General features: G+C 38.5%; 1 protein-coding gene across 1 annotated transcript; it reads right to left on the reverse strand.

Annotated features, from left to right (window-relative positions):
* Positions 1–215: 215 nt before the first annotated feature.
* Positions 216–11,503, reverse strand: ogfr (opioid growth factor receptor). The gene is made up of 7 exons (XM_079400694.1): positions 11,255–11,503; positions 7,883–7,951; positions 7,703–7,784; positions 7,532–7,610; positions 6,345–6,411; positions 6,100–6,248; positions 216–2,240 (listed from the first exon to the last, which is right to left on the reverse strand). The coding sequence occupies exons 1-7, from the start codon at positions 11,357–11,359 to the stop codon at positions 1,295–1,297; spliced, it is 1,497 nt and encodes a 498-aa protein (XP_079256820.1). The 5' UTR covers positions 11,360–11,503; the 3' UTR covers positions 216–1,294.
* Between the last annotated feature and the right edge of the window lie 484 nt (positions 11,504–11,987).

Genomic DNA, 11,987 nt, shown 5'->3' on the forward strand with positions numbered 1-11,987 from the left:
GGTGAGCATTAGAAAACAGTCCAAAGATCCTTCACATTCACTGCCATGCTGTTCAGATTTTCTGCATGAGCTACAAAACACTTGCCAATTAAAACACAATCCAATTACCATTGCGTCTCCTTTTCCTCTTAAAAGGCTTGATCTCAGGAGGTTTGACAGATTTAAAACACTTTGAAATTGGAAAAGGATTAAAGACATCAAATTGACAAAACATACACATTACCTTTATTCCCTTGGTCTCTGCCTTTATTACTGAGCTTCAGCAATTGAACAAAAAGAAAGTACACTTTAAGTATTGTTATTTTAAAACAACAGAAAAACAATATATAAACATTAATTCATGTTTTTTTGGTTTTTATTCTAGAATGCTTCATGAAGGGTTAATTTATGGTACTGTGGGAAGAGTTTTAATTATAAATTAGTTACTGCATGTGCTGCACATTCCAAGAATCACTAAGGGATTGATTTATACAATGTCTGACCATAGGGCTTATTAATGCTTCTATAGTTTATGACTGCAGATGTAAAATGAAAAATTGTGAACTCAGAAATTTCCATTAGTGTAGTAAAAGACAAGCTCCATTTGTCATTTGTTTTGCATCAGCAAAAACACAGTATATCTGCTGAAAAACGGTATACTATGTTTTTAAATATGGAAATATTCTCATCAGTAGTTGCTTCATTAGTTAAATGTACATTCCTCTTTCACAGTTTCAGTTTAAGAAAAAGAAAAAAGCTTGGAAAAACGGCATGAAAAGTATGGACAAATAAACATTCAAACTAGAAAAAAACAGCTATAACAAGTACATCTGGCCCCATCATAACTGAACCACCGCAAAGAAAAAATATGTTTGAATGAACCCCTTCAGCTCAGTTCATGGCCAGAGGAGAACTGGACTGAGTCTGGTTTCTCCCAAGGTTTTTTTCTCCATTCTGTCTCAGAGGAGTTTTGGTTCCTTGCCGCTGTCACCTCTGGTTTGCTCAGTTGGGGAGACTTCATTTCTAGCGATTATCATCAATTTCATTTCACAGATACTGTTTAAACTAAACTGAGCTAGACAATGACATCTCTGAATTCAATAATGAAATGCCTTTAACTGAAAATTGAGTGTTTAATCTTATTTTTATACATTACTGACACTCTATCCTCCAATGTGATACTGTTAAGTGCTTTGACACAATCTGTATTGTTAAAAGCACTATATAAATAAAGCTGACTTGACTTCATATCTCATCTTGTAATAGTTCATAAAGTGTTGATTTTCAGTGCTTTATCATGTACCGTTATCATGAATCATTCATGGGCGAGGTATGAACTCGTGTCCATAATGTCCATAAGCTCTTCCTTCTCCGATCCATTCGACTGGGTGCAGTTCCTTGCGTTCTTCTCATGGCTCTCTGATTGGACGCTCGTCATCGTCAGGCCAGGCCTGGGAAGCTTCTCATTGTGTTTAGGGCTGTCAGTCACTGTCCTGTCCTCACTCGCTCCTTCCGGCTCCTCCTGAGAGTCAGCAGGACAGAGAAGATGGTCCGTCTCGTCCCGAGAGTCGTCACAGTCTGCCGATCCTGCGCTAGAACCGGCCACACGGTCACAGCTAGCGTCCGAGGCCCCCGCCGCATGCTCAGGCTTCTGGAGGACTTGGTCTTCAGCACAGCATGGCTCGTTGCTGACAGTCTCTCCGTTGTTAACACCGGTGCCGTTACTGAGAGCTAATTCTACAGAAGCAGCGTCTGGACTGAGCTCCTGATCTTCTGAAGAACCCTCAGAGTGTTTCTCAGAGTCGTCTCTCATTACAGAGTCACTGTCTACTTGCTTCTTTGCATCTGTGAGATCAGTGACCGGCTTACTGTGTTTCGGATCACTTGCGGCTTCTCCGTCCTTGTTTCTGAATCGTGAATGACCTTCTTCCTGCGCTGTGCTGTCTCCGCTGCCAGCTGAAGAGTTCTGCCGCTTCTCCGACTTCTTCTTGAAGCGTTTTTGGATTCTTCTGGGGCACCACACAAACTTTTCTTTGGGCTCGAAGTGTTGGAAGGCGAAGCGCACCAGCTTCCTGCGCTCACGCTTGTCCCGCACGGCAAACAGGAAGTAGTCGAGCACGCTGCGTTTAACGCCGCTGAGGGTCTTTCTGACGAGGGATTCCTCCAGGAAGAAGCGCACCAGAGGGGCTTGGAAATGCTCAAAACCCAGCTCTCCCAGGCTTTTGAGTATCCTTGTGATTCGGAGATTATTGTGCATATTTCTGAAAGCAAATGTGAAATAATTTTTAGTGGCATGTGAGAAAGACTGTCTGGAAATAAAGAAAGACTGAAAAGGTTTCAATACATCCTAATACATTCTATAAGCCCACGTGTTATTCTGAAATGTAATTATTATTTATTTTTCTAGAAAATGCATGATTGTCTTTCACTTTTTATTTAGCGTCCGCAGAATTACTTCTGTCTGAAAGTCACTATGCTGTCTGGAAAGCCCTTCAATAAACTGCAGATTTGTTTGGTGACAAAACTGGTTTCATTAATAGTGATTAATAAAATAGATGTAAAGCATAAAAAAAAAAAAAAAAAAAGCGATTCTAAAATGTATAAAATGTTTTTAATGTTCTCATTATGAAAAAAAAATAAATACAACTGCAATCAGAAATCATCAAAGTCCAAGCACCGACGTAGACAATTCAGTGATAATGTTTTTAAGTGTCTTCAAAAAACATGATATTTACTAACAGAGACGATTCTATTTTCTCCTATCTCCATAGGGAATCAATATATTCAGTATCATTAGGATATGTGTGTGTGTGTGTATATATATATATATATATATATATATATATATATATATATATACAGTGCCGTGAAAAGGTTTTTGCCCCTTCCTGTTTATTTAATTTTTTGCATATTTGTCACGCTTAAAAGATTCAATCAAACTAATTTTTATATTACACAAAGATAATGCAAATAAATACAAAATGCAGTTTTTCATTTATTAAGTAAGCTGAGATCAATTTCACTAGACACACCCAGGCCTGATTACTGCCAGACCTGTTGAATCAAGAAATCACTTAAACAGAGCCTGTCTGACAAAGTGAAGCATGCTTAAAGAACAGATGAGAAACAAAATAGTTGATGTATCAGTCTGGAAAGGGTTATATATTTCTAAGGCTTTGGGACTCCAGCGAGCCACGGTCAGAGCCATTATCCACAAATGGAGAAAACTTGGAACAGTGGTGAACCTTCCCAGGAGGGGCCGGCCTAACAAAATTACTCCAAGAGCGCAGCGACGACTCGTTCTGGGTTCTTTCATGACCTCCTGGACATCTAAACACCTGCAGGACTCACTTGCCTCAATTAAGGTCAGTGTTCACGATTCAACAATAAGAAAGAGACTGGGCAAAAACGCAATCCATGGGCGAGTTCCAAGGCAAAAGCCACTGTTGACCAAAAAGAACACAAAAGGCTTGTCTCACATTTTCCAAAAAATATCTTGATTATCCCCAAGACTTTTGGGCAAATATTCTGTGGACTGATGAGACAAAAGTTGAACTTTTTGGAAGGTGTGTGTCCCGTTACATCTGGTGTAAAACCAACACAGCATTTCATAAAAAGAACATCATAGCAACAGTCAGACATGATGGTGGTAGTGTGATGGTCTGGGCAGCTTCAGGACCTGGATGACTTGCCATAATTGATGGAATCATGAATTTTGCACTCTCTATCAGAAAATCCTGAAGGAGAATGTCCAGCCGTCAGTTTGTGTCCTCAAGTGCACTTGGGTTATGCAGCAGGACAATGATACAAAACACACCAGCAACTTCTTGCAGTTGTTGCTGCACAAGCAGTTATTATATTTAGGGGGTAATTACTTTTTCACATAAGGCCAGGCAGGTGTGGACAGCATTTTTCTCTTAATAAATGAAATCATTTCAAAACTGCATTTTGTGTGACATATGCAAAAAATTAAAAAACAGCCAGGATGCAAAAACCTTTTCACGGCACTGTATATTAGCCTGTATCTGTTAAGCAATTTCATTAATCTGTATTCTTTTGATAACATTGTTACAAGTGACTCAGGATTAGTCAAGTAAATTAGTTTATTATAACGCCACCTTAAAGCCAAATGTTCATCAAATAGTCACCTCATGTAGTTACATATAAGCTAAAAAGTACCAATCAAATGTAATTTTTCAATTAACTGGTGGAAGTTATAAGAGTTTTTAGTTGTAGTGGCCTTGTCTACACCTGATATCTGGAGCGTCACCAGAGCACGAGCCCTGGGGAAATACTACTGATAAATCCTCGTGAGTCGATGGGATTGACGTACACTGACCTGAGAATCATTTTCCCTCATAATATTTCAGCAGTCAAGTCGTTTAGAATCAGCAATAGCAAATTCACAAAGCAATTAATACATTGATCTAATCTTGTAAAAAGGGTTTACAAAAGGTCTGAAGCCGTTCGCAATTTAGTTTGATTCATTTGGACAGTTCGCTTACGAACTTGCAGCGGTTTCTCACACCACAATAGTAAAGGGGATATTTTAAGGCAGCGGCTATTTTCTCAAAGTGTAAATACCAATAGATGCTATTTAAACTGTTAAAATAGCAGGATTCTGCTATTTATACTACATATATTGCAAATAGTGGCAATTATCTGCACTCCAGTATTGTAGTACAGTATGCAATAACGCATTGTTAAACTATAATTTTAATTCAAATTATTAAATGGATGCTGCCTTTTTGAGACAAAGCCCTTCCTACACCTACCCTAACCCTACCCGATAGGGTTGGGCGACGTCTACCAAACTGGCATCGGACGATGTCTACAGTGAAACATCGTGATGGACGATGACATCGGGGGGCGGGGTTAGGGGTGTGCCCGAAGCGTGAATCCGTATGCAGAAACGCACGGAAAACAAATAACGCGTTCTACGGAGCCACTAAAGGGACATTAGCCGCTAGCTAGAGGTTGCCCGTTACATTACAGCACATGAAAGTTACTTACCACATACACCGAGTAAGGAGAGATGACTGATGGCAAATGATTTGCAGATACTGAGCATCACTGACAAATATCTAATCTTGTAAAATGTGTGGTAAGTACTGCCGCTCCGTTGTATAGAGTCTGTGAATCTCGAAATTGAAAGTGAAATAAGAGCGCGCATTCGAAAGCGGTTTCAATGCCCTGCATATTAGTAGCGACTCCTTGATGCCCGTAATTTATATACAGTGTAATTACCCAACGATTTATTTGCGAGAGAAAGTATTATTTTTTTTATCCTCCCTTTTCGTAGGATATTTATCCCCTTTAGGGGTTCCGTAGTACACTTAATTTCCTTTCTGAACATGGTATTGGGCTGCGGCGGATTGCGGAAGAGGGTGTGGGGGGGGGGGGGATCACGATGTCGGCTCAACTTCGTGATGTCTGTCAGCCATCAGTGATAGACGATGCCATCATCCATCGGCCCAATCCTACTACCCGATACTTTATTTTCAACTTTTTAATTATTTACTTCATTTTTGTTGAAAATAAATGACTTTCCGATGTGATATGAGATTTGAAAAGGGAGGAAAAAAGGCGGGTTTGAACTCTGGTTGATCGCATCAAAAAGACAGCATGCACTTTACCATCTACACCACTGGAGCTGATGTTTGACAGGCGTCTTTTGTAATGTTGACTATCTCAATCACACAGTGGTGGGCGGAGTCAGTGTAAATAGCCTCTGCCAACAAGCTGGGCTATTTGTACTTCGTGTAAATAGACACTCTGTAATTTTATAAGGACAGAAATTTTATTTTGTAGGAAACAAAACTGCCAAATGACTTCTACCATTTGTCAATGATGAAGCAGCTTTTTACTGTGAGTGCACAGATGATTAATTTCCATATTCAAAACAGTATTAAAAAGTATGGGCACGCTTTTCTGATGGGGGGCCTGTGACCCAGTACTGGTGAGGAACTTACTGAATGCCTGGAAACTAAACAGAAATCTACAGTGGATTTCTTGTGTACACTAGAAGAACAATAAACAGCCAGCGTTTCATTTGAAGGAAGGTTTTAAAAGATGTTTTATGATTGCTGCTCACGTCAGGACAGGCAGGAGTCTCCTCACCTCTCTAGATTGGCGAATCTCTCCCTCCAGTTCTCGGCACGCTTCACCTCCCCGCTTTCTCTGTTGAGCAGCTGTATGCCATAGAATCCGAGCATGAGCTCGTAGGAGTCCAGAAGACGACTCTTAGCCTCATCGCTCTCCCTGAAGGCCTGCGGACGACAGGACGAGAGCCCGCTTCAGTCCAACAGCAGAGTTTAGAGTCTCTGGAACAGGGTTTATTAGAGTTTGGGATCGTCATGACTTACTTGGATTTCCTTCTTGGTGAGCTCAGCAGCCATGTAGTTCACTCCTGGCTCTCGCAGAGGAAACAACCTACAAACAACACAGTAGAAGTGTTCACGCATTCATACCAAATATTTTCAGTATGGGTCTTTCGGTTTGGTTCACAAATACAGTATTGTTTTAACCACTGCACGACTGGAACTTTATATAAAACTGGAAGTTTCCAATGTTGTAAGAAAAAGTATCATCTTTCAAATTATGTCCATTTTTTTCAGGAAATAAAATAACTGTTGTCTAGGCGCTCTTTAGTGTGCACGCGACAGATCGCTGTATAAACACCTCAGTTCAAACAGCAGCACGATCATTCCTTCATCTTTACTGCTAGTTTTAACGTGAAATAAACATGAATGAACATCTCATGTAATCACTCAATCTGTGTTTCAACTGCAGAAAGACGTCAATAAAACAGCTTGTAAACAACATTTACCTCAGGCAAGTCATCAGTGTCCACAGCTCCACATTTACTAGAGAAATCAAGTCTAGAGAAGAGCATTTCGCCAAATATTAGACTATACACATTATATTTTACTTTACCTGTTAGTGATGTCTTAATTATTTAAGGTATGTTTACATAAATCAGCGATGAAACAAGTTATGGCAGCCACTGTGTAAATTAATATATTTCAACAACAAATAAAAACGTTATAATTTAGAAGTTACTTTAAAAACTGCATTATGTGCAATCTACGTGTTTGAATACAATTTTTTTTTAAGTTGAGTGTTGATTATTATAGTTAAATAAATAGTAACTGAATTTAAGTTTGGACTCTGTTGTTAACTGTAACCTTATAGTAATGTAAAAGGGCTCCTATAGTTTAGAGCAGAAGCTGAGGTAGATTTTTTTTATTTATAAAAATCTTCATTATAATTTAATTTATTTAAAGAATTAGCGATTTGTTAAGTAAACCACTGTTTCATAAAAAAAGAAGCAATATTATGTTTAGTTTTCCCCCTGCTGTACCGTGACGTCTAAACCGAGCACGTACCGATCCGTCATGTTTGTGTAGCGTTACAGCCCTATTCCAAAGCATTTCATCTGCTTAACAAAACCTAGTCACAAGGAGAGTTGGACAGATATGGTCACAATCCCTCACAGAGAAAAGCAATCATCGTGAGGATCCGCTCGATTCGTTAAAGAGGCGTTTCTTACCACTGAATGTAGGAGTGAACTCTCTCCAGTCGTTTGTAATCTGTTCTCCACTCGGTGTGAAAGGTCTCAATCGACACATCTGAGGAACACAAGAAACATGACAAGAGATCCACAACAAAACAAACAGGAAAAGAAGTGCAATATACCTCAACTAGGGAAGTGGAGACGTACCATCAGGTGACGATTTAATTTCATTGAGATAGAATTTTAAATTAGTCATTCTTTCTTCGGGACATTCCTCTTCATTGATGTTCTACAGCGAGATGATAGAAGATCAGCACATCAGCAGTTTTTGTAACGAATTCAAAGTGCACTATTCATTTATTTTGGGAGAAAATGGCAAACTCTTACTGGATATCCGTGTCTGTAGTTCTGCATGTCCTTGGCCGCTCTGAGGTTTCTTGAGGAGGAGTTGGACCACTGCAAAAAACCAAGGGCTAAACATTAGTTTCAAGTCAAGTCAGCTTTATTTATATAGTGCTTTTAACAATACAGATTGTGTCAAAGCAGCTTTACAGTATCAAACTGGAGGATAGAGTGTCAGTAATGTATAATAATAAGATTAAACACTCAATTTTCAGTTAAAGGCATTTCATTATTTTGCTTAAATAATTTTAGTTTAGTTTAAACCGTATCTGTGAAATGAAATTGAAATGAAGTGTCCCCAACTGAGCAAGCCAGAGGCAACAGCGGCAAGGAACCGAAACTCCCTCTGAGACAGAATGGAGAAAAAACCCTTGGGAGAAACCAGCCTCAGTCCAGTTCTCCTCTGGCCAGGAGATTATTGTTTAATTATTAAATAAACAAGGGCTGAGTAACGCTTGTTGTGTTTACTGTGGAGACGTGCTGATATCGTGTTTGGTCTCGTTCTGTCTGGTGTATCTTGTCAGTGTCTGCGCTTGCTTGGCCATTTGTTGTAGAAAAATAAGGAAAGTGTGTCCAGCTAAGTTCAATTAGTATTTTGTTAGATGGGTATAATAAAATAAAATAAAAAACTGCCGGGCGCAGCAGTTGTCCTCCTTGTGTGATGGCCGAAGAGTGAAAGACCATCGACTCCACCGGGATGGGACACCGGCAAAGGATACAAGTATCACTTTTTATTTCTCCTCTTTTCTACTACTTGTTTCAGTTTTTATAACCATTTCTTCCTATGTGTAAGTTGTTGTTTTTAGCATGAGTGTTTGGCAGTGTTATTTCTAAGGATTACTGATAAACTATACTGTTGTGATTTTTATTCGTTATCTATTTTAATTTTAGTTAATGTCTTAATTTTATGTCTGTATAGGTCTTTTATTAACTTTTAGTTTTATTTAATTTGAGTTATTTTAATACTTCAACAAACAAAATGAAAACGAAATTATATATATATTGAATTTATAAATGTGTATGTATATGCGTGTATGGTTGTACATATACATATAGCTGTTGTTGTTTTGGTGCTTGGCTTAGTGTTATGTTAGAATCATTGTTATACTCATACCTTTTTTTCTTTAATATTTTGAATTGTTTTTAGCTTTATTTTTTGTTTTTCATTTAAATGTTAAGTTTTTACATTTTGTATGCATTTGTCATTTTTATTTAATTTCTTTATTTTTAAAATGTGTATAGGTAGTATTTATAAAGTTTTATCTTTTAGTTTTGGATCTGTTTTTAGTTGTTTTAATACTACAATTGATTGCTTCTGTTGTCCTCATTTGTAAGTCACTTTGGATAAAAACGTCTGCTAAATGACTAAATAATAAAATAATAATTTGTTTGCTTATTGTTTTAATTAATTTTAAATGTATAAATGTATTTATTTCTATTTTTATATTGTTGCAATTTCTAACAATAATAGTATTATGTATTTAGGTATTTTATTATATTTTTAGTTTCAACTGCTTTAACTGGCCCAATTCCCAAACTATTCATGGTAGATTGCTGGAGAACAGTGGCTCTTTAACATTTCAGGAAATTATAAATTGAATAACAAAATAGCGGCGAGCATCAACTGTGTGTGTCAAGCAGCTATAGCTGTCTTTTTGTTTTCAGGTGATTGAGTGACCCACAGTTTATTGAGTTTAGGCTCATTCTCATACAGACTAGTGTTTGCTCATACCAGGCATTGCAGGAGCTTCCTGCCAAATCTCTACTACACCGTACAAAGCTGCTCAAACGATTCAGCAAAGAATTCTCCTTGCTAATTATTAACAGTATGCATTTTACTCTCTAATAAAGCATTAAAACTCTCCACAACACCAGCTCAAATTCAGTTGTTAGTTTCAGTTAAATACAGCTAATGTGTTACACAGCAGAGCGATGTATTTTCAGAGATCTGTAGACTGATGTGAATGCACTGCAGGTCAGGTCAGGTCAGGGTCAGACGGGGTCAGATGCCCTCCACAGACGCCACAAAATATCATCAACACTTTTGATGAACGGCCACTCTTTTTTTAATTTAGTCACTATCAACAATTGAGATTTACTCGGTCAAAACTCTGGAAAATAGTGATCTATGATATTTTTTACTGTTGAATATCATTGTTTGTGTGTGCTGATTTGTTAATGAGGGATTTGTGGAGTATTTTTATTTTGAAGTAAAAAGTTAGAATTGTACCCTTGGGGTAAGTTGACCCACCAGAAGTGGCACAGAAGGACCCTAGCGGTGCGTTTCAGACATCTTCGCTCGTGGTTCATGGAGTTAAATCATTAAGTTAGCATTCATAGTGTTGCTATTATGACAGATCTTCAATTAAAATACGGGCAATTAAATATGTAAATATTGTTATGCCTCTAAATCGTAGAATAATTTGACCTTTTATATTAATCGAGGATTCTGCTTTGTCTGTCATCGGTTATTCATCTAAAAACTGTCAAAATAAAATTTTAAATAGAATAGTTTAGTATTTTACATTAATATGCATTAATATTTTATATTAATGACATTAAAATCAGATAAATATGAATAAGAATGATCTAAATTAATTTATACATTCCATTGGTTTATCTAGCGGGGCTTGACTCCTCGTGTAATATGTTGTGCTGTTTATCAATGTTTGCTTTATTCCTATATGAACACACTGATGCATCACATGATAACTTGTATCTAAATGCGTTACATTTGAAAAGGAAAGTGCTCTTCTTTGTAAAATCTTGTGCTGTATCAAACTGACGTGTTTAGGGAAGCAGGAACACAATGCTGCATCTCTGAACTCTAATGATTATAGGCCTTATTCCATATATTCACCTGAGAGTCAGCCGTCCGCTCGAAAAACCGGATGTATTTGGTATTATGCTTATTGTTAGGGGTTGAGTCATGAGAAAATGCTGTGAAAGATTGAAATATAACAGACTGAATGTGTTTTAGGTCTGTGGCCTAATGTGACGTCCAGCAGATGATGTGGAGATCGGCTGCGAGTGACGCACTTCCGGTCAGCGGCGCTGATATTAAATAACTAGCTAACGTGCTATTCTTTCAAACAAAATCAAATATTATAAGTAAACCAGCTGCAAAGAAATAGCCTCTCACACTTCCCTCCTCAAGCGTTAGATGCGCGTAGAGTTAACGAGTCTCGCACACAAACACACACAGAATCAAACACAGAGAGCGAGTATAAACCCAGCACAGAGGGAGAGTATAAACCCCGCACACAGAGACCAGAGAGAATATAAACCCCGCACAGAGAGAGACCAGAGAGAGTATAAACCCCGCACAGAGAGTATAAACCCCGCACAGAGACTCACGAAAGCGGGCCGTGTTTTCTTGCTGCGGCCGGTGTTCTCCAGCTCGTCCCCGTCGCTCTCCGTGTCCCAGGTGGAGTCATATTCACACAGCAGATCGTCGTCCATCCCTGAAGATCATGTGAATGGTGATAAAGGTGATCAGTAAGATGGATCCGCACAGCTCCATTGGATGTGCAGTGCTCACTGCGCTCCCCCTCACTAGCTCTCGCTCTCTCTCTCTCCCTCTCTCTCTCTCTCTCTCGCTCGCTCGCTCTCTCTCTCTCTTAGTGCAGTCTGACCTGGACACTATCACACACACTCCTGCTCTATAGCATCACCAGCATTATTATTACATGGGTGTCAAACTCACGAGCAGGTGTGTGTGTGTGTGTGTGTTTAACCATGCTGTACCCAGGACAGACATGCTCACAATGAATCTATAATGAGTTCTGCTCCTTTTATCTGCTTGGATCAAAGCCATTTGCAAGGTTTTATATATATATATAATGATTGCGCTGTAAAATACACACACACGACATGATTTCTGAAACATTATCAGGGAAAATGGCTTTCAGATGAGAATACCGTAACCTCCACCAGTGGCGCAAAGCGAGGAATGCAGAGTATGCAGTGCATGGTGCGCGCGCACAGGGGGCGCTATTGTGCCAAAATCATTCTGGAAAATCTTTAATTAAACTTTACAAACTATCAAAAGCTTATTTGTTAAAAGATAATGTTATTAAACATTTTTATT

This window comes from Barbus barbus, assembly GCF_936440315.1.
Source record: "Barbus barbus genome assembly, chromosome: 40".
Lineage (NCBI taxonomy): Eukaryota > Metazoa > Chordata > Actinopteri > Cypriniformes > Cyprinidae > Barbus > Barbus barbus.